This window comes from Cebidichthys violaceus, unplaced genomic scaffold (assembly GCF_023349555.1).
Source record: "Cebidichthys violaceus isolate CVI_PGR_0920_01 unplaced genomic scaffold, fCebVio1.0.p SCAF_3, whole genome shotgun sequence".
Classification (NCBI taxonomy): domain Eukaryota; kingdom Metazoa; phylum Chordata; class Actinopteri; order Perciformes; family Stichaeidae; genus Cebidichthys; species Cebidichthys violaceus.
The window spans coordinates 7,437,440-7,460,496 of NW_027176483.1; the positions used below are offsets into that span (position 1 = coordinate 7,437,440).

General features: G+C 41.5%; 1 protein-coding gene across 2 annotated transcripts; it reads left to right on the plus strand.

The window, feature by feature from the left end:
• The first annotated feature begins 419 nt into the window (after positions 1-419).
• Positions 420-22,265, plus strand: cd82b (CD82 molecule b). 2 transcript variants are annotated; one of them, XM_068722756.1, is made up of 10 exons: positions 420-542; positions 1,102-1,217; positions 5,923-5,995; positions 7,119-7,191; positions 12,779-12,903; positions 14,097-14,171; positions 16,434-16,532; positions 17,887-18,060; positions 19,163-19,246; positions 20,490-22,265. In XM_068722756.1, the coding sequence occupies exons 3-10, from the start codon at positions 5,933-5,935 to the stop codon at positions 20,565-20,567; spliced, it is 771 nt and encodes a 256-aa protein (XP_068578857.1). In that variant the 5' UTR covers positions 420-542; positions 1,102-1,217; positions 5,923-5,932; the 3' UTR covers positions 20,568-22,265. The 2 variants fall into 2 exon arrangements, with proteins under 2 accessions (XP_068578857.1, XP_068578856.1); XM_068722755.1 differs by lacking the exon at positions 1,102-1,217.
• The last annotated feature ends 792 nt before the right edge of the window (positions 22,266-23,057 follow it).

Genomic DNA, 23,057 nt, shown 5'->3' on the forward strand with positions numbered 1-23,057 from the left:
CTGGTTAAGGTGGGGCTAATTTCAATTACTTTATCTGCCAGGTAGCTTGTGAATTTACCCCCGAGGTCTATAAATAAAGTTATCTTAATCTATAATGCATAGTTTGCATTATAAAGCTGATCATTAAATACAATATTAGTATAAAGAAGCAGAAAATGTAAATACTGTCAAGTGGGCCACTTCAGAATTAAACTTGTTTTCCATCCACGCATGAGCCGATACTTATTTATTATAATTTATAATAGTTTTGTAAAAGCTGCAAATTACTCTATTAGAAAATGCACCTGTGTGGCCTTTAAAGACCGTCTGTTCATGTGTTCAGCTTTGCAGGGCAGGAGAGGGTTAATGGAGCCGAGCCGCACTGTAGGGGTGTGAACACTTTCCCAGGCGCGCGCGCGCGCACACGCACACGCACACGCGCGGATAGACGAACACAAGTCTCGTTTCTCACCAGAGACAGTTTAGTCACCCAGCAAGCAAGCAAGACAGAAGACTGTCGACCACTCAGCCAACTGTTGTCCACGTTTGGAGAAGAAGTCAAAGTAAGTTTTAGCCTTCATCGTGTTTTACGACGCGTGTAACTTGTGTCGTCAGAATATAAGAGTAACTTGCACGAGACTCCGTGTCGGGTAGCTGCCATCTACTTTGCCTTAAGAAAACTTTGTCTAGCTCCTAAAACAGCCGTTCATGACGAACCGTCTACTAAACTAAGACGTGTTATCTGTGTCGACTGAAGACACGTTTAAGTTTAATATAACAGCAGCCTGACGTTATGCTGACGTTCGTTAAAGTCCATCTTAACCGGACTGATTAAGTTCAACGTTAGATAATCGTGGACAAAGTGTCGCCTGACTTAAATGGACTAAATGAGTTTCAATGTAACGTGTAAAAGTGTTTTATTGTGTCAATCTTAGTGTTACGGCGTCCTCGTGGGTCAGTGAAAGAAGGACTAAGCTGTTACAGTGTAGCAACCTGTCTGCCACGGTCACGTCCATCACGTCTCAACTCTTTGTCAATGTGTACGCAGTTATTTGCCATCTGTATGTTTCGGCATTAATAAGAGTTATATTGAGATCTGTATCAGCTGTTGGTCTTTTAAAGAGTCTCCTAGGTAAACTGCTGACGTTGAAGCAGTTGTCGAGTGGTCCCGACAGCGAAGGACCTCGTGGTGAAGCTACTGTAGTGAAGCAAGCAACTCTGTTATCGACTGCTCTTAGGTAATTTTCTCTATCCAACTTTTAGTTTCATTTCGTTTTTTCTGCAGAAATTATAAGTAGATTCATCCATTCTTCAGTGACACAATTTGAAATGGTCATTTGGCAGCTGTGTCACGTTTCTAAACTGCAGTACACCACTGGATTCCGTTTTTAACAGCTCATATACCCGCATGATGTATCTTTAAAACCCGCAGTAGAGCAGAGGTGCGTAGTTTGGTGCGGTGTAGGACACCACAGCCTGAGGCTGTTGGTCAATGAAGCCTCATCTTGCTGGTTCCATTTGATTGAGCTTTAAGAGGTTGATAAAGTAGTATTTCCATCACATTTGAAGCTGGCTGTGATGGAAACACTGTTTATTTGAGTGACTTAAACCAGCCAGAAGATTTACCCTGTTGATAGCTGATGCTTTCATTAAGCCACATCCTTATTCCTTTTTTTTGCTCATGCACTAAGTGATTAAAAAGATGATCAGTAAGTAGTAGTAGGTAGTTAAGAAGCAGTTCTTTTTTTGTCTTGTTGCCACTGATGCTTCATAGTTTCCACTGGGTAGTGGGACTTTACCTGGTACTGAACCCCTGTGAGGGATTTCACCCCTTTTAATGTCATGACAGTGAGCCGATATTGATTCTGAATGGGAAAATCCCCTTCATCCAACATAATTAGTTGAGCCTTGTCAACTGTTGAAGCGACCCAAGTGATGAAACATAATCTAGATTACAGATGTTGAATGACCCAGAGGAATAAAAGCCTTCACAAAAACAATGTTTACTAGCAGTCCTCCCTCTCGCCAGCTGCAGTATTATGCACTAAACAGAACGTACACCACTAGCTGCGTCTAGAAATGTATACCTGCTGAAGCTGTTTCCTCCTACTCAAAACAAAAATGTAAATGTTTCAGTTTAGTCACCAAAATGCCGCAGAGATAATGAGCGACATCCTGTCTGTTCACAGGGACAAACAACTTTGTTACAGATGTTAAAGCAGGATTCTGGCCTGGTATTAAGGGCTTAAGACCAGGCATGTTGGTGCCAGCGGGATGGCCTCAGAGATGCGTTAATGGGTCATATATGAATACAGGAAGAGGAGGTTGGCACATTGGCTTGTTTTTGGGCTGTAGTTGATCCACGCTGGGTCCATTACTGACACAGTCAATACCATCTGCCACTAATGCTGCCTTCATAATCTTCTCTGGATCCCATGCTTGTGTATTTTTTTTTTTTTTAATAACCTCTAATTTCAAGTGCACACCACTGTTTGATGATGATCACACATTATGCCAAAGCAGTTGGAGGGAAATGGGGGCTACGATAGGGAAAGACATGGCTGCATGAGGTCACGGAGTTTGGAAAGCTCAGGTGACTCATTTGCAGCTTTCTTTGAAAGAGTCATTTCTTTTTCTGCACATGGTTTTTGCACCATGAGCCTGAGCTCTAGAGGTTTCACAGAGTAGTCGGCTATCAAAACCGCTAGTCGACACTTTGCCTTCATCTGTGGTTTCATTTAGCATGGCACAGTAATAAGGCAGTGGCAGCACATCTACAGTACAGCAGGTACATGCAGCGGTGTTGTCATGCTCAGGGACTCTTTAACACCGTGCAGTGTGTGACGCTAAAGCAGCAGACATGAAGAGGACGAAAGAAGCGGAGCTGTCCGTCCCGATGCTCGACTACGATCAACAGTGTGGAACTGAGCAACGGTGGACAAAACTGTGGTTGTCATTTTCTACATTGTCATTTTAAAACCATAATTTAAGGTGTTTAAAGAAGGAATGAAAAGTATCTCCTGCTCAGACAAGCCTGCTGGGGGTTTAGTCCAATCAGATCACAGCTTATTAACAGGCTCTCAGAGCCAATCTGACACTCTGCTATTTCACCCACCCATAGGTGTCTCCCGCCTACATTAGTTGACTAATTGACCTCTTTTGGGGAGTAGTTGATGACTACTAAAATTCACCAGCCCTCCTGAGCTATCGTCTTTTTCTTCCGTCCTATTTCAGACAAACGACATTGTCTTATGATTTCTGCAGCATATTGAATACCAGACGTTATATAACGTTACTGTTTCTTGGAATTGCCGTTTGGCTCCGCTCTGTATTTCCATTGCACTTTCCAGTCCTTATTTTTGCCTCGGAACAGATTTGTCATTCACTTTCAGGGAGTCCAGTGTGATCAGGTTGGTCTAGGTAGGCTCAGCAAAAATAAACCTTTTTTAAATTTGCCTCAAAGTTTACAGTATCGACTGCTAATGTGTGAGCTTGCATGGAAGTTCTGCAAAAGAGTGTATTTATGGTTTGGTTTGGCTCGGCTGCTAACCTCATTATGCTCAGTCAGCTGCTTCAGCATGAATAGGGCTGGTCCTGTTAGCCTATTTAATTTGTTGTTTGAAAAACATATAATAAGTAGCATTTAGGTATTGTTGGGAATTGTTTTCAGATGGACGGGGCTCAGTCAACAAACAACGGTTGTCATAACTAAGCCGTTTTTTAATCTGCTCTGCTGCTCACCATCTAGACATAAAGACCAGCAATCTCCTTTAAGGATTATCTGCATTGCAGGGGTATCTGCTGTGGGCTTTGTGCTGTGTACAGTATTGTAAACATGAATTGTGCTGGTATTTAGGTTATCAAGTACACTAATAGCCTAGTTTCTGTGGTTAGTAATATCAACCCCAGCCATCTTCCGACAGGCCAAGCATGTTGGATCAGATAGATTTACAGTCATTATTTAATAGCCAGAGCTTTTTGTGGTGGTTAACAGCAGCTCAAATTGTATTGCTGAGTGAGACTCAACCCTCAGTGTTTTATTTATCCTACTGACCCCTGAATCTTGAAGATTAGATCAGTCAAAGAATTCTGTGAGAGGAAAATTGCAACAATGTATTCTAATTAATAATTACTAATAGTTCGTTGCCACTTAAATCCGCCGGCAGAGATAAAAAGAAGACACTAGTTCCAGACATAAATAAGGAAGTCACCAGTATGGTATTATTTTTAGATGGGTTTTGAATAGTGTTTCATGTTTAAATGAGGCTCTAACTAATTTCCTGTTGTTGTGACGCATGTATTACACTCACTTGCATATACAAAGACACACCAATAACCACCTGAAGGGGAAGATAAAGGTGATGTAGTCGTATGTGACTGATAGATGCCAGCACAGTTAATATGTTTCAATGTAACTCTAAAGTCATTTAAGAGGTAATTCAGCTTATTAGTCTTTGTAGAAGGTGATTCTTTGCCATGGTTTTCAGTAGAGATGCGCCGATACGATCTGCTATAGGAAACCATTATTTTAATAACAATTCAGTATATTTATATCTATGTATTTCTTTGTTACATATTGTTGTGTTGCTGATGTTGCCTTACACATAAAAGATTGGTCCTAGTATATCCACACAAACCCCAGGTAGCTCATTGGGACTGAAAAAGTCGAATTGGTCCCTCCCTAATTTTCAGTTCCTATACTTGACTTTAGTCGAATCTCTAAACAAGAAATCCACCATTACAAACGCATCAAGACCATTTAAAAACACAGGATCTTTTTCACAAATAAGACACAATATACATCAGGTCATGGGTTTCTGCCTCCAAAAGTAAGACACTGTTTTAAAATCAAACTAAATACAGACCATTATAGTCCCAGGCGTTGGGAAGAACCTACAGTTTTGATGTAAAAGAGAACAGCTTGTCATCTGATACACGGGGAGTTGTCTCCGTGGGATATTTTCAGACTCCTCAAATAACCACAATGGCTGGTTATATTTTCAGTGCTCCCAGTGAAGGAGAAGGTCTGGTTGTGGTAAATATGTTTTCTTTTGACTCGTGGAGCCCAGGCTGAATGGTGTTGCTAGAGAGTTCCATAAAGCTTCCCTACACTGAGCCGTATGTGTTGTGCTTGCCTGGCCCTCAGGTGTTTCCTCGTAGGAAAGTGTTACTCGGTGAAAAGTGAGTAACGCTGAAAATATGTGTAGGCTGTGTACATGGGAAACACACACATATAGTTGAGTGAGAGGTAAACTGATTGTAAAACAATGCAGACATCAGTGTAACGTATCGCATCTTAAAATGACATCAGCCAGACCTACTGAATATGGCTGGACGGGGTTTTACAGTGAATGAAGTTTACTGTAAAACACTGTTTTCTAATCAAGCCGGTTACTGCTGGTAAACACCGTCGTAGATTAGTTTGGTTCCTCTTTGCTCAAAATGACAATAGCATGTCTAACCACATGCTGTCATGGTCTCCACACAGTCATCGTGATTTCACCGCTCTCCACTTTGTGGTGGTCTTTCCTCCCATCTGTCTCACCAGGGTGGTTCCTCTTGTTTGTCAAGAATTAAACTATGTCCTTCAACACACTGTGCTTTCAAAAGTGTACTATACTGTCGTAAAAACCCAATGTTGTAAGAAAATGGACCAATTGTTGTCTTATAAAAATAGCTGAGCTTTTTAAGACTGGAGAGACATGGTCGTTGAAAATGAATTAGACCCAATGTTGTTGCTTTGAACATTAGAACTGTGTTTAAGCAGTTAGTGTGTTGTGGCATGCTAAACTATCTCAAGGCTATCTGTCTTTGTTTTCTAATTGTATCTTTTCTCCATCTCTGTGTATCTCCTCTTTTTATCTCACACGCCCACAGTAGAACGCAACGTTTCCTTCTGATGTTTAACTCGACTAATTAACTCTGTTTATTTCTGTCTTCTAGAAGCGCAGCCATGGGGAAAGGATGCATCACAGTCACCAAGTACTTTCTATTTCTCTTCAACCTCCTATTCTTCGTAAGTAATCACACTACTTTAATCACTGCTTCGTGGCAGTGCTGCATGAACTGTCAGACATGTCACATGACTTCTACTTCATCAGCAGCTTTTATTTACCTAAAGATGGAAAGATATGATATGGTAAGGTATGCTATGCTCCTTTCAGCTCAACCAGATGCTCGTGACGCATTTGGAGCTGTCTGATGCCTTTTGAGCAGGACTTTTTATTTGAATAAGCCTCCTTATTCAAATAGCAGCGGAGATTAGTGGAGATAGAGTGGGAAATGTCGCTGAAAACTCTGCCTGGAGCGAGAGACTTTACGGAGTACCTCAGCACAGCAGATGGTTTCTGTTTGTTTCCTCCTCTCTCACACCGGCCTCAACATAAAGTCCAGAGGTGGATAAAACTCCAGACTCCTAAAACCAGCTCTGCGAGGATGTCCAGGCCTTTCCAATGAAACTGTGGCTGTAAACCTGACTTTGATGTGAACACTCAACTGGTGTTTAATAGGAAGCGTGTGTGTGTGTTTGTCCGTGTAGACGGACTACTGCAGGCTAGAGAAAGCCAGGAAGTGGTGGGCTAATGATGGCTGCCGGGAGCTCAACAGTACCTTTAAATGAACAGCAGCTCTTAAGCGGGGGGGGGGGGGTGTTCCCCCACTACAGTGTCTCGCAACTTCTAAACAAGGGCCCTCTTAATTACATAGAAGTTAATTTCCTCCTTACAAGGGTGTACAGGGTGAAACTGATCATTTTCTGAGGCTTTCAGTCGCCAGTGACAAAAATGTTGTTGTCTACAGGCGATGATTCGTCTCATTTCTTCTTGTGTCGACCCCTTTAGCCTTACTTTACATTATTCAGTTTGCAGTTCTGATATGGGTAAGTATGATTTATGGCTGGCTGGCTGTTAAATGTGAGAAAAAATCAGCCGAGTGGGTCTCTTGATCCTCTCCACATCCTCTTTCTCTGCTGTGAGGGAAAGAGACAAGCAGACAGAGTGAAGAGTTAGGTCCTGATGAGTTCCAGATGTGACAGAGGAAGCAGAAGTAAGGCACTCACTTTATGACACACCAGCACAGATTCTGTGTTTTATTCTCAGATAAGATCTGGTGCCTGATTCTTTTCTCTTTCCTCTCCACAGATCTTCGGAGCATTGATCATGGGCTTTGGCCTGTGGGTCCTCTTTGATAACCAGAGCTTCATTGCTGTTCTACGTAAGTGTTGAAACACTCAGACACACACACACACACACACACACACACACACACACACACACACACACACACACACACACACACACACACACACACACACACACACACACAATCCTGCTGCCACGTCCTTAAGTTTAGTGATAACCCTCACATCAGCAAACACTCAGCCTTTTTGACCCTTGTCAGTTCAGCTGGTCTGAACACAGCATATTTGGAAATGGAGGTTGGAGAGTGTGCTTGTCAAATCCTAAAACCTCTGGCCTGCTCTGCAGAGCTTATGGTGAATTTATCCCCAAAGGACTCCTTCCCGAGGAACTACGGAGGAATTCTCGCAAACAAACCAAAAACATTACTCACAGATGAAACTTTATGACTTCCTGAGCGATTCAAAAGCTTCCCTGTAGACTCACACTGATAGACACATCTGTGGAAATCCAGGGGAGTAGGTTAGTCAGGGAAGGTGACAGGCTCACAATAACCGAGGCATATCAAGTTGATTAATCATATGTCGGTAAATAGCAGGTTTATTTTCCCCACAGTTTCCACAGAGTTGTTCTTTGAACTTGCCAGCTCTCTCAGCTCTCTCAGCTCCCCAGATAGCAGAGGTGCACAGATAGAATGTCCCACCTTTACAGATGTTGTCACAGATCTATTTGTAGACACTGCATAGTAACTTACTAACTTAGTTTATCTGCTGCGAAGACTCTAGAGAATGCTTAATGAAAAGAACAAGGAACCATGGATGGAAACTCTTAGTTGCCATGAATCTTGTTCTAAATGCTTTCAGTGTGTTCGTCCCACATGGAGCATTGCCGAGAGCAGCGTTGAGGTTTTCTCCCAACGTCAGTCTATAAAAAAAAAAAGAATTCTTACAATTTATTGTCTGGCACCTGTTGGAAGTTAAAATATAGCGTTTCTTTCAATGACACAGTGATACCCCTTTCCTGTAGGATGTGCACATATGATGCAGTGTGTACTACATATTATGGTACAATTTTCTAACATATTATATAAACGTACAAGACGTTGCAGATTAATCAATGGTGAAAATAATCATAAGTTGCAGCTTTAAATTTTTGTAGCTTCTGTTGGCAGTCTGTAACTATGTGAAGTTTTCTGATGAGAATGCCAGTCCCTGAGGACCGAGCAGAGCTGCAGAATTCTATATTTAGGCAGGAGGTCTGTGCTGCTTTGACTAATGAGTTGCGAAAAAGCTGAAGTTATGACAAAGGCCAGCCAGAACTGACCTTGTGTCCCGAACTAGTCAGACGGACTCTCGTCTTCCTCTGGCTCATTTTTTAGCTCTTGCGGTCACTTCTGGAGGCATCACTCCAAGGTTGTTACTGAGCCGAGTTCGCTTATCTCCAGTGAGGCGGCCAGAATGTAAAGGCGGTACAGTATCCATCATCCCTGCCAACCCCAGTCCTATTGTTATGATAATCCAGCTGTTCCTCCCGAGATAGCAGAGATTTAGCTTCACTGATTCACCCTGAGGATATCCCTCCCTATGTGGGGCTTGATGACCTTCTCTCCTCCATATATTTTTGTTCCATGTACCCTGGAGGGGTCAACTTCAACTCCAAACTAAAGGATTTCTAACCTCACTGGAACTCTCTTAGCACTCTGTAGAGGAGGAAAAAAAACCCAAAGCTGCAGGCAACGCTGTTTATTGACTCTGTGTGTTCTCCTCAGAAGTTGTACCATTGCCTGACCATAAACAGGATCTCTGTGTTTTCAGTTTCCATTCTTTATGAGTTATATTAATACAGGCTTCTGCAGCTGTCCCAATGGCTTCAGGGAGGGGAACTTTTGGGAATGTTTTGGTTTCAGGACCCCTATTCCTCAGTTAAATGGGCATCTTCTCCTCAGTGTACACCCCTCTATATCAATACAGTGCTGGTAATGGTTTACCTCAGGTACACCATGCCTTCAGTTCATCTTGCTGGCCCTTGCCAAAACACAGCTTGTCTTATGTTTAAACAAAAGTCAGCTTTGGAAATGAGGTCTGTGAGCCAGAGACTGCGCCAAAGCACAGTTTGGAAGTATGCTGCAGATTAATTCAGAAACTTTCCAAAGTCATGAACATTAAAAAAAGGAGAACTTGTTTGAAAAATATTTTTTCTTTGGGCCGCTACAACTCTAGAAAATTAAGCACAAAGATGATCTGCTTCTGTTTACATTTTTAATTTGTACATAAAGTCAAACCAAGATTTTCTTCATCTCTGTACAAGCTGAATGTGTGGCCCTGGTCGTGTTTACAGAGGGACATACAATACCAAAACAGTCTCCCATCCTCTCTTAGCAGCTTTCTCGAAGGGCATCACAGCTCTGCCTCTTTAAATGGAAAGTTCCATGGAAACCGCCCGAGTGACTATTTTAGAATATCTAGCAGAGACCTACATGGAAACGTGCCATAGCACACGACAGGGCAGCCAGGCGAACACATGCTGACTGCAGAAAAGTACATGTGAAAATTACCACAGAACACAGATGCTATAGCTTCACAGCAGGAAGGTAAATATAGTACAGTTTCTCTTGCTCTGCCACTTTGATACACCGGACTGGAAACATTGTTTTTATTTTTAAAAGACTTAGAAATAACGAACTGAAATATAATGGTCGGCCGGAATATGTTTCATTGTTAGCTACTGATTCTACATGATGTAGGAGGAGAAAGTCACTCCACAGATTAGATGGAGTGCCGTAACATGCCAACAAATATGACAAAACATCTTGAATTCAAACGTTAGATGTGGTCACGGGGAGAATCGTTTTGAGGTTACATTAGTGTTGCATGACATTTACTCTAACTCCTGGGTGTATGTTTTTACTGGATCATTTAATCACTGGGCTGAAAGGAAACTACACACATCTTTCTTTTCATCTTTCAATCATAATTCCCACTTTTAATAACCATAGAAAACTGGCTTATGGAAAAATATTTTGAATGTCCACTGACTAATTTAATGTGCAACAGTGAAATAGTTCTGCTCCACATTGAGGCTGATAACTGTCAAGGATATCATAGCATCTTGCATAAAAAAAAGCCCATGACCATGTATTATGCAGAACCAGCTTATACTGAAAGTTACGTTACCACTTTCTCTGCTCTAGATATCGATCTGGAACTAAACACTCAGCAGTCTCTTGCATGCTTTGGTTTGGCGAGACAGTGTTCAGTGTATCTCGATGGTATCACTCAATCTCTCGACAGTCATTTAGGCCTATGCTTAAATGCATCTTCCCAAATTCTGCAGGTAGTCTAAATACGTTTTTTAAGGAACCTGCTGACATCTGTTGCTTTAGCAGCCTCTGGTTGTGTGTGTGTGTGTGTGTGTGTGTGTGTGTGTGTGTGTGTGTGTGTGTGTGTGTGTGTGTGTGTGTGTGTGTGTGTGTGTGTGTGTGTGTGTGTGCGTGCGTCTATGAGAGATTTAAATAACATGGTTCAACAGAGTGCTGGATATAGAACATACAGCAAGCTTGTCTGCCTTCCTTTAAATGCTACCCTGTAGCCATATAAACAGTCCGCATATGTTGACTGATGTACTTTTAGCTTTCAATTATTCTTAAACCACCACATGTGTTTCTCTGGTAACCCATATAGAGTCAGTGATGTACACGCATGCAATGACGTCCTTGTGCCAGGGTGTCTGTATTGTAAACTGGTAAAAAAAAAAAAAAGTAAAGTAACCTAGTGTCTCAGTACACTGCACCATCTATGTACACATACTTATTTAATGTACATGAATGTATTTATGTGCATTAGACATGTTACTAGCAATTTTTGATTGATTTTCCCTGTTGATTAATCTGCTGATTATTTTCCTGATTATTGATTAATCTTTTGGTCTATAAATTGTCAAAAAAATAGGAAGAAAATGTAATAATAATTACCCAGACTTTTGTCCAACCAACAGTAGAAAGATATTTGGTAGATATATATATAACGGAAAAGCAGCAAATCCTCACATTGGAGGAGCTGCAACTAAAGGAGAGTTAAGGGTTTTTGCTTGGAAAATTACAGGAATGAATTACCGGTAGTCAATTATCAAAGAATATTACAAAATTTCTGTTGACTGATTAATCTTCAGATCTTTTCAGTTCTTGATAACATATAGAAGGGGGCGTCGTATTGGTGGAGTGGCTAAGATGCTTACTGTATAACTGCAATGTCTCTGGTCCAGTTCCGGCTATCTCTATACTATCAACTGTCCATTAAAGGCAAACATGTGTACATACTACTTCAGAAAACACGTATAAACTAACAAGTAAAATGTATTAAACTGTTTTTGGGAATGAGCTGTTATAAGCAAAAAATCCTTAGTCATTGGAAAACCTGTATGAAACCTTAACAGGTTTCCACTCTTGATTTATGAATCTCATTTGTGTTTACGTCTGTAGTCTAATGTTGTGGTTCATTCCCAAGAATTGGAGCATGGTTGAAAAAATGCACCGCCTCCCTACAGATTGCTTATTTATCTTTGGAAGAATGGCACAGCTTGCATCCTGTGATAATGAGTGTACGTGGTGGAATATAAAGACTGAGCACGTCTGCAAAGTAAGGTGGTGCTATTATCATGAAGCAACTCAAGTCTGACTTAGATGTCTGTGTGGACAAATGTTGGCTCAGTGCGTGTACATTAGGTTTTACATAGTGGAGTTGACAACTTGTTTTTACAGTCTGTGGGATAATTCATATTCACTGTGCATGAGTGTATACTGCATATGAGTATTGCTGCATGAAGCACCAGCAGCTAATGTGATAAGGGAAGCCAAGAGGCAACATTGCATTGTATTCAGTGAACAGTGGTGGATGAGCTGCTGTGTCTGTCAGCCTCTTCACCAAATGGATGGGAGGGAGTTATCTGATGGCTCTTTCTGGTTCGCTTGGCCCAGGAATCTGTCGGAGTTGGAGCCATTTCACAGAGCGCAGATTCTGGCTTCATCTGCAGACCGAGCTCTGACTCTCTGGAGCTCCTCCAGCCCAGATAACACACAGACACATGGCTGCAGTTTATCTCCTTTCCAACCTTCCAATCTTCCATTTTAGTCCTCCCCCCCCCCCCCCCCCCCTTCCTCCTGGAGCTCTCCTGCTCTACATACCAAAGAGGGAAATCAATTAATCTTGCTACACATTGTTCAGACTCTCTCTGGTGGCCTATTAAAATAATCTGTGGGAGAAAAGCACCACAATGCTCTGAAATCAGAGAAGTAGTGGGGTTTGCGTTGTGAATCATTTTTGGCCATCTGTACCGAAATGATTTTGCTTGTGAACGAGGCCTTCCTCTGCGCTCCATTTGTTTGCAGACACACTGTGGTTAAAGTAGAAAAACAAGAGCAGAGATCTGGGCCCTGTTGCTGTTATTCGATCAAGAAAAAAAACACGTGTGAGTGCATTTTGTGTGCTTGCTGATTCCGTTTTTTGTTTAAAACAAGGAGTTGCATACTAAAAAATTAATTTAACTGCGAACTGTTGCTATAAAAGATATTGCAGCAGGTGTTTAGTTTGCAGCACCCATGTATTCAGTGGTTGTGTGGTTGTTTAACTCTTCCTGTGGTTTCTGTCTGTCTGCATCTGTTTCTCCAGAGGAATCATCAGACACAGTGAAAGTGGCTTCTTACATTCTCATCGGAGTGGGTTCCTTGTCAATGGCCATGGGCTTCTTCGGCTGCATAGGAGCGATCTACGAAGTTCGTTGTCTGCTGGGTCTGGTGAGGAAAGATATTCACTTTTAGCACCAACGCCAATGTGCTACAGCTCGGTCTCATTTTCTAAGAGGCAGTCACCCCAACCATGGCTGTTTAAAATGAGCATGTGGAATTTACATCTGACCACAGTCATTACCACACAGGTAGCTAAATGTTCTGTTATATGAAAAAAAATAAAAAGGTTCTAATCCTCAATTAAAAAAATGTTAGTAGAGGGTTCAGCACTATTCAACCAGATCTGTCTCTACAGGGTCTGTCAACTAGAAATTATTGGATATATATTATTGTAGTTACTCATGAAATATTCACCTAAATGCACCTGCTTGAGATCTCAAGCTTGGCTAAGAACTCGTGATAGATTCCTGCTGACAGTAAAGCCCTTTTGTATTTGTGCTTATGTGTGGGCCGGGCCCTCGCAGCATGTGTGGATTTACAGAGGGGAGAGGGTGACAGGGATAAAGCCTGTGTGATGTAGGGGGTACAACTGAAGTGGGGATGGGTGCATAACCTCTACAGCGTTAAACCTGCTAGGGGTTAACTGAAGAACTGCTGTGACCTACTTCTTCCAGAGACCAGCTGGCAAAGGACCCCCCCCATCTCACACACACACACACACACACACACACACACACACACACACACACACACACACATACATACACATACACATACACACACACACACCACTTTTTTGCTCAGGATCTTTAATGGCTTACATTATTCTTGCAGAAGGCTTTGGAGATTAGAGACTCTAACACAGATTAACAACAGTTTAAATGAAAGGTAAAAAGAGGTTTTTTTCAGCGTGTTTCGTAATATAATGTGGGGTTTTTAAAACAGCAATAACTGATTTTTTTGGGCCAGAAACTATTTGTGAACTCTACATTGACATATATTTTTTTAAGATGTGCAACATTCAGCAGTTACGCTGAATTATTATCATTTATTTGGAATTTCAGGCCACCTGATGAATGCAAGTCCAATATTCAGTCTCCTTTTACCTCTGTTTTTGTTCTCTACCAACTCGGGAGGAAAAGTCTCTTTACCTTATTATAGCCACTTAAAATGTTTTTTTTTTATTAAATAAATTGTCAATATTTGAAAAAGGAGATAATTTATTTCCTGCAGTATTGACATTGCATTTTATTTTTGATCATAAATGTTGTTATAGTGACATTTCCCTTCATCCCCCACAGTACTTCACCTGCCTCCTACTCATCCTCATCGCCCAGGTCACTGCTGGAGTTCTCATCTACTTCCAAAGAGATCGGGTAAGACACTAGCTCTCTAATGTACTTTATTAATCTTACTTTCATTTCTCAATTTCACCTCTTCAAAATGTTCCCTCCAGTCTTTGCAGTATTTGTTGTTGCTACTGTCTTTTTTTTTTATGTTCTCCATTGTTCTCTCTGTCCTAATTTGATCTTCTTTTGGCCTTTAAAAACCCCCACCCTTCCTCCGACTGGTAAATCTGGGGGCTGCTGGGTATTAGTGCTTTCCCCCCGCACAGCTGTGACTGGCTGCATTTAGGTCTTATCTAAAGCTGTTAGAGAGCCCCCTGCATCCTGTGATGAAACACAATTTTGTACTTTAACGAATGGAAAGTGATGTCGGTTTGAGACTCATGTGACGTAGAACGTGAGATGAAGCAGGTGGAGTGAGGGAGATGTGTGACAACTGTAGAGGAAGTAGTCAAACTGAACGTTTCCATCGTCTTCGTTCTTCGTTTTCCTTCTGGCTGTTTTTGGTTTTTGTGTTCATGGTGTGTTTTGTTGCTAAAGCTGCTGTCATATGATGATGCATTTAATTGATATGTCTAACACTACCTCATCTAAAACAGTAATTATCACACCAGGGACAGAAGCCATTTTCTACTGAAGTATTTGATGAAACAACGCCCCCTACAGGCAAGATCACCAAATCACCAGGGTTGATTGAATAATTATGTTTCGGTCATTGCTCTGAGTTGACTGTCAGCCTGTTTTTTTGGGAGGGAAACAAACTGTTATAATGTTTACAGCCTTTTTATAGACAGATAGATAAATAAGCTGACAGAGAAAACTTGTCATTGATACTCATGAAAAGAAAAATTTGAGTTTAAAGTAACTGTGAGGAACCTTTAACTGATTTTGAAACAATCAATATAATACTGATGCCAATAAGTCTATCTATCATCAAGAAGATTATTATTCTATTTCTATACAGTTATTCTTAATGCTTAATTAATTGGTGCTCAGCTACTGGCGGCAGCCTCTCCTCCGCCCAGAAGCAGCGCTTCGCCTCACTGCGCCGCTGGGATTCAACACCGACACCACGCTGCTGGAGGTCCAGGCAGTATTGCTGGGCCCGCTGGAGGGAAGGGAGGCACGGGAGAACCAGAACATGGAGTGAGGGGGGCAGACTGTCAGGTCCTGCAACAGTAAAATGCGACGTTTCCAAATTGGATTCCGGTGCTTGGAAACACTACCACTTTCGTCCACAAGAGCCGTTGAAATCATCACAAAATGAAAGTTCCTTGTAGTGGCTTTAAGTCAGACCGGTCACAAGTGCTCAGTAAAACCAAGTGTCTCAAAAATGTTCATCCAAAGCTGAAAACCGAGATGTTATTCTGAACTCATGTAAAGTTGACATTTTGGAAAATGTAACAATTTCACAAAAATGGGTTCCGAGCACTGACACAATACTAACACAAACACACATTTCAAGAAGGGTTCCTGTTGCTCAGCATACTGTTCAGCTAATATGTTGAAAATAAAATCACAAGTCATGCACCTAAAACCAGACAGAACATTAGCCGCTATATATGAAGCCGAAACCAACCAACAAAAAAACATCACAGCCGAAGTACAAGCCTTAATAATAGACCCTAAACCAGTGTGTTTGCACTGTGCGCGTGAAGGGAGTGTTTTGTTTGAACACACAGACCTCTCTGACCGGTTTCATGCTCTGAACTTGGCCGTTATTTCCCAGGACATATTAAGTCTTTTCCTTTCATAAGTCTCACACCTGTAGGACTCCGTATAGGCGGAGGCCATCGTGGCCCTTTCAGCTGTTAGCCCTCCGGCATGTATGCGTGTGTGCGCGCACACGTGTGTTTGTGTGCATCTCCGAGAGCGCGTGTGTGTCTGCAGCGTTTAGACGCACCCCCTGTGTTTAAGGCTCACCACAAGGCAGGGTGGTGCCGTTTCCCAGAATAGGGAGAGGCCTTCCCTCGTCTCCTGCAGAGCTCTGAAGATACATCGCTGGCCACGCTCTGTGGTCTAACACACATAAACACAGAGTTGTGCTCCTACTATTTGCGCAATGTTTCAGCCCGGCATGAGACTTCACAGGGCAACACCACCCGAGGTGTTGTCCTAAGAAACATTGAGTTCAGATGTTGCCACTAAGTTTTAGAACGATTTAGCGTGGGCGTGTTTGTTTTTCTTTTCTTCAACACTGTCTCTCTACTCTGCACCAAAGATTTGTGTTTTATGTCGTATTCATCCGAAGCATAAATCGTGTTGATAATGTATTTCTTATCTCATCTGCAGTTAAAATATGAAATGTCCAGCATCATAAAGGGCATGATAATCAACTACACTGGGCAGAATAGGACCACAGAGCAGACCTGGGACTACATTCAGAAGTCGGTGAGTTAACTCTTCAACCTGGTTCGAACAAGACACACCCATATGTCTAATTTAAAAAGTAATAAACTAAAAGCACCAAACAAGTCTGTTGTGATAAAGTTACCATTGATACTCCTTTAGTTTGACACCATGCTAATATTGTCATAAGAACATCATATGCTACAGAGAGCCATGAACAGCAGCAGGTCGGAGTAACGGATGTGAACACGAGTGTCTCTTACAGTATGAGTGCATGTATTTAGAGAAGCGGTGTTTCCTGTGTGAATTGAACTCTTAACCTTTCAGTACTAGTCTCATGTTCTTCTCATCGTAATGCTGTGTCCACACTTTACCATTTACCACGAGTTTTGTTGGTTCTTTTCACCAAGTGGGGGATGTTATAGCAGCTGGAAATTACTGAAATCTCCGACTGTTTAGGAATTACACTCGGAGGCTGATGCACATTTTCACTGACTTGGTTGCTCGTAATGACGGTCCTCAGGCCAATCAACACTTTAGACTTTAGAGTTTTTTTTAAATATCCCGAGTTGTAGCTATCTAGACATGCAGATATTTTTGTATTTTTGTGCCCAGGTTTTGAAATTAGTCTCTCAAGTTTTCTTCCTCCATCCCAGTACGATGTGAGTGAATTTTATTAAAAGCGCAAGAGACGAAATTGGGAGCATTTTAATTGCCTCTCAACGGCTCTCAACATGTCGACGGTGGGCCAGCTTTTCTAAGTGCTGTTCAAAACATTAGAAGATGACATTTATATGTCACTCACTCTGAGAACCTACAGACCTCACAGTGAACAGTTTTAAATGGAACATTTCAATGCTTTGAGGAGAACAAACAAAATTCCATTCATATTGTTTCGAGCTGGCAGCAGAAGTTTCAAAGGACATCTCAAAACCGGGGCACATAAAACTGAAACTATTTGCACAATCAAACACTTCACGGGTAAATGAGTAACGTTTTGTTTATTTTTTGTTGTACTTTGGATAGAATGAGTCATTAAACTAATCTGCCCATTGCAAATAAAAAAACAGTTTTGAATCAAGCTGAAGTCAGAGTGTTCCATGCTCTGATGAAGTTTGTTTTCTTCACTATCTCCTTCCTCCCTCCCTCTCTCTCTTCTGCCAAGCCTCTTTTCCCCTGATCTATCTGAAACCAGCAGCCAAGAACAGATTGGTCTCAAACACCACAATAGAAATGCTCATTCACTGAACCAATGCATTTGCTAGTGTTTCCTCCATCTTATTTATTCTAACATTATTTCCTTCTCTCCTCTCATTCATTTTTTCATACGATTTCCACCCTTCTGCTTTATCTCCTAATCATTTATTCATATCCTCCCTTTCTTCCTTGCCACCAGATGAAGTGCTGTGGATGGACCGGTCCAGGCAACTGGTCTGAGAACATCTTGATCAAGAACAGCTCCCAGAACCTCTACTCATGTTCCTGTCGCAATGCGTCCATGCCTGGCACGGACATCAAAGACGTAGGCCTGTGTGAGCAACTGTCCGCAGAAACACCCATCTATGAAACGGTACACAACACTAAAACCTGCACATGAGCCAACAATCGTATGTCCAATTTTCTATGTGTCAATGCTGGCCCGGAAAACATGACTAAACAATGTGAGCGAATACATTTTTGCTATCGAGTAGCATAACTCTGTGATTGGTTGTAAAATCTTTACAACTGTGCCTCCTTGGTTCATTGTTTTTGTGGTCTCTCACTCACTCTCTCACTCACTCACTCACTCACTCACTCACTCACTCACTCAGGCACCGTGTGAAACTTCTGTTCAGAGCAGCTGCAACTCCAGCCAGCAGTCTGCCTGACTGTTCTCACTACTTTATTTGAGCTGGGACTATTTCCTATAATGCAGGTTTTTACTCCACCATGATTCATTCACTGCACAGACATGTTGGATATCACTTAGTTCAGTTCACAATATCTTTAAGTGATACCTCAATGGCGAATAAAACATTAATTTGAGTGTATTTTAATCTTTTCCAATTTACTTGGCATAATTACATCTTTATGATGGGCTTTGCTACCCAGTGTGACTGAGATTTACGTAAATGGTAACATTTGTTAATGCTAACGGAAGTCTAAACTCTGCTCAGTGTTATTTCAGCTGGGTGACGAGTGCTACAGCGCGCCGGCCTGCATTGTTCTGACAGACCGCACACCTTTACTCATTACTTAAGTCTGTCTGACTGGTGTTGTGTAACTCCGGCTGCCGACTTAATCAGCACAGTGAATACCAACAGCTGAGGCGTGTTGTTTGTGCTGCTGTGTGATTTGATCAAACACCGAGAAACCTCTAATGTTCTGTTGTTTGGACTGTGTGTTCTCAGAAACTTTACTCTATCTGTCTGTCTCTGTCTCTCTCTGTCTGTCTGTCTGTCTCTCTCTGTCTGTCTCTCTGTCTGTCTGTCTCTCTCTCTCTCAGCTAAGCCGTGTTATTCTTCCCCTCACTGACTCAGTCCAAACACAACGGTTGTGCTTTGTAAAGGCTCTGTTCATGTCCGGCTCAGATCACGTAGCCATTCATCTCTCCTCCACACTTTGGCCTGCAACCCCCCTCTTTCCATGTCTTTTTTAACCTCCCTCTCTTTCCCTCTTGTTCTCTCCTCCAGGGCTGTGTAACCAGTGTGGAGAAATGGCTCCTGGACAACTGTGGAGTTATTCTGGGAATCTGTGTCGGTGTGGCAGTCATAGAGGTATCTATCTGTCTCCCAGACTAATCTTAAAGAATGAGTTCTGTTTTCTAGACTATTCTTAATACCATACTCACATGCCATATATACGTTGAAACAGTCTGGTCATTGTTATCATCTCTCCTGTCCTAAATCTGAATCTAAAACTTAAGTCAGTTCTTACACGTTCTTACTGTAATGCCTAATTTATATATATATATATATAAGTAGCGCAAAACAACAAGGTTACTAGTTTCACCGTATTTTTGCGAATTGGAGACTGGCATCTTTACATTACCGTTTATACCGTGTATACGTCACACACACTCGCCCACTCATTTTTGTCGGAGACGGAGAGAGTGAGAGAAGCAAAAAACCCAAGGGTGTTGGCGGCTTCAAAAATCTGATGGGACAGTTTATACTTGATGTTCACGATATAGTCATTTACTACATCTCATGTAGAACAAGCAGCATTACATCGAGTATGTTCGCTATGTACCCTTATGATTACAGAAAAGGGATAATAACGTATTAATTAGTCATCTATAGAGGTGCTGGTAGACAGATTCCAGTCCTCAAGTCTTTATGCGAAGCTAAGCTAACCGTCTCCAGCTTCATATTTAAGGGAAAGACATGAGATTGGTATCTCATATGTCTTCAAAGGTCTTGGGTTTCTTGCCAAGAGGTTTTAACTTTCATTAAGAAGTTGAATGAGCAGATTTCCTACAATGTCTCTTTAGTCTTTAATTTTATCAAAAGGTGCCTTCCAGAGTTTAATGTAATGAAAAGACTTACATGTCACAGTAGCTTCCTCTCCTCTGAAAATAAAACATTTGGCAGACGAAAACATCAGATCTGTGTGGAGCGAAGAGGAGACCGTAACCTTCCTCAAGTGTATACACAAAACAAACATGAATTCCATATTTACAAGATGTTTTTGACATCGTTTGATGTTCAACTGGTATAACAGAATCTTGTTGTGCCTTCTCCTCCTGCTCTGGTTTAATAGCACTTGACTGGAGATGTAGCTCCACCTACTGTTTATCTCAAATAACCGTCTCCTAATACTCGTATAACGACAGCGAATGGAAACCCACATTAGTTCAAACTTTCGTTGCCGATTTTCTTACAGTTTGGTAACAATTTTCCTTAGATTTGGATGAAAACCTGACTGCTCTGTGTTTAAATTCTTTGGCTTTATGTTTGAGTGAGTGCTCCGCTGGTTAATTTCAACTGCTAACCAAGTTGACAACTCCATTTCCTCCAGCTCCTTGGGATGATCCTCTCCATGTGTCTTTGCAAGAGTGTCGTCCAGGAGGATTATACCAAAGTACCGAAGTACTGAGCTGAAGACAGAGCCAGCTTCACACCACACAGATGGATGGACTCTCTCTCTCTCTCTCTCTCTCTCTCTCTCTCTCTCTCTCTCTCTCTCTCTCTCTCTCCCCTAGTCTCACGTTCTCATGAACACACACACACACACACAAATTAACTCAGCTGTCTCCACCATTTCAGCTTCTCCTGCCTTGACAGCTGTGCAAAATTCTCACGCCTCATATGTCCTACACACACACACACACAGACACACAGACACACCTCTCAATCAAGTTTTGACATGCGTCCACAAGTTACCATTCTTGTCTTATCATTTATAATGTTTTGGTAATATTCTTGGTGGAACCCTGATCATTTTTGCAGTTTTGATACTATGCAAATGTTCATTTATGAGTTGTTTTGTTTTCCATGGCTGACCTCAATGAATCGCTTAACATAGTTGGTAGAGAGAGCACTTTAGTGGCATTTGGTGAGCTGAGAGCCGGAGCATCTTCTGACTCTGGGGCATGGAGACGAGAGGGAGACGGGAGGCTGTGGGTGGTGGACGCTCTTAAGGATTAATACCACTTTGTGATCGTGCAGCTGGTATTTTTGGTGCGGAGGGTGGAGGAGAGGCCCGGGGCTGAGCCGGGGCAGGGCTGCTGTGGTGGAGGTTTTGGCTTCTGTCATCAGCTCCTTGTACCCAGAAGCCCTGATATTAACCTCCATTTACACCCACCACCATCGCCTCCTCCTTCCTCCATCCATCCGTCATCTGTTAGCGCCTCTGTCCTCCTCTCGGGTGTGTCTGACTGGTAACCAGTAGCTTTCCAAAATGACTAGTTTTGCATGAAGTAAGTGTGTATGTGTTGACTGAGTTTTTTTTTTTCTTCTAATTTTATAGTCTCATGTCGTCATGTTTCGTTTTTTTTACAACTGTGTATATATGACTGGTAAGGGATTACGGCACTTCAGTGCTTGGTCAGCGTGACATGAGAAAGCTGTCACCCTCATGCTCTTGTTTTAAGAGTGCTATTGTTCTTCGTTTCCTCTCTATTGTTTATGATGTACAGAATGTGGCGGCCACAGCGGCTCGTCAGCACTATTTTGGTCTGAATCAGAGAAATTGGATCCCTTAGAGTGAATCTGTCTTCACTCTTGAAGCTGTATTTTCATTTCTTTAACATTGCATGAGTTTGTGAACAGACAACGTAGCTTGCAGTTATTATATATAATACAGGCAGCTATGAACAGAATTTTTTTATCAACTCCTGCTCTTTGCTAAAAACGTGTTTTACATCAATGTTGCTTTGAGTTTCCCCATCCCACTTCTCGTCATCTGAGTTCCTCCACTTCATTTTAAACACGCTATTATTGCTGAATTTATGGTTAATTTAGTTGATAGATTGCACTTTTGTGGTTTATATCTGACAAGAGTCATTTCAAATCATGTTCAATATGCTGCAATGACACAAGGGCAGAAAGTGTTCATAAAAGAAAATTGTGTGTCAGAATTACAGTCAGCCTCTATTTTATGACCTGCCAAATTGAAACATTAATTTATCTTAATGAGAGATGAAGGCTTTTTATTCTGTGTTTAAGATATTTTTACACTTTTACAAAAAAATGAATATTGTTTAGTAGAATAAATAGAGTAACACATGTTTGAAAATAAATGTTTCTTTTTGTTATTGAGGATTATTAATAAACCTGAACCCAATAGAATCCAGCTCACATTTCTTTCATTTTGTGTTTTTTAAAACCGAAGTTAATCAGAACAGGTTCCCGTTAGATCTTTCTCTTGGTCAGTCAGATGTTGTGCTTAAATCAACCAGAAGATGGCAGTACATATTAATCAGAGCCACAAGATCAAACAGAAATGCATTTGGACAAGCTGAGCAAAATTAGTACATTATAGTGTTTTAAGTGTAAAGGGATATTCTTGGTCAGTGGATTATTTATGTTTTAAAAAGCTTGATTTGTAGAAGCTGCAGGTTTAATTATAAGCGTAATTCTAATGAAATAACTTATTTCATTAGCTTCCTAGTTTTACACCAATCAGCTTATTCATTTACTTTATTGTGGGTTATTTCCCAGTGTAATCTTGTCTTGATTGTATGTTCTTGTTAATTTAGTTTGACTTCCCTGTGGCTGAACAGAACAAAGAGCTCCACATCCATTCTTTTCACTACGCTAACAGTATTTTTTACAAAAGAGCTCCTCCCTTAAGGTTTAAGTTCAATAACTTATCAAGGAAAGGCAGCCTCATGATGTCATGTCATGCCAGAAGCTATACCTCACCGCTGACCCATCAGCACTGCTTTTAAGCAAAATAACACAATCACGGCACCGACCTTGCTGCTCTAACCCACCATTGTCTGAGACACTTAACCTCGGTGTAATAAGTACAGCTTAGTGTTCTCTCAGGAGACTGTTTTCAAATAACTCAACTGAGCCACATCTCATCGGGGAGCTCTGGCCATGCTGAGGGCTTTAAGCGGCAAATATCAACTTCTCATTT

Excerpts from the sequence above, each read along its gene's own strand:
- cd82b (XM_068722756.1), top strand. The coding sequence starts at position 5,933 with ATGGGGAAAGGATGCATCACAGTCACCAAGTACTTTCTATTTCTCTTC. Across the intron at positions 12,904-14,096 it reads TTCGTTGTCTGCTGGGTCTG|TACTTCACCTGCCTCCTACT; the intron begins GTGAGGAAAGAT and ends CATCCCCCACAG. Across the intron at positions 19,247-20,489 it reads TCGGTGTGGCAGTCATAGAG|CTCCTTGGGATGATCCTCTC; the intron begins GTATCTATCTGT and ends CATTTCCTCCAG.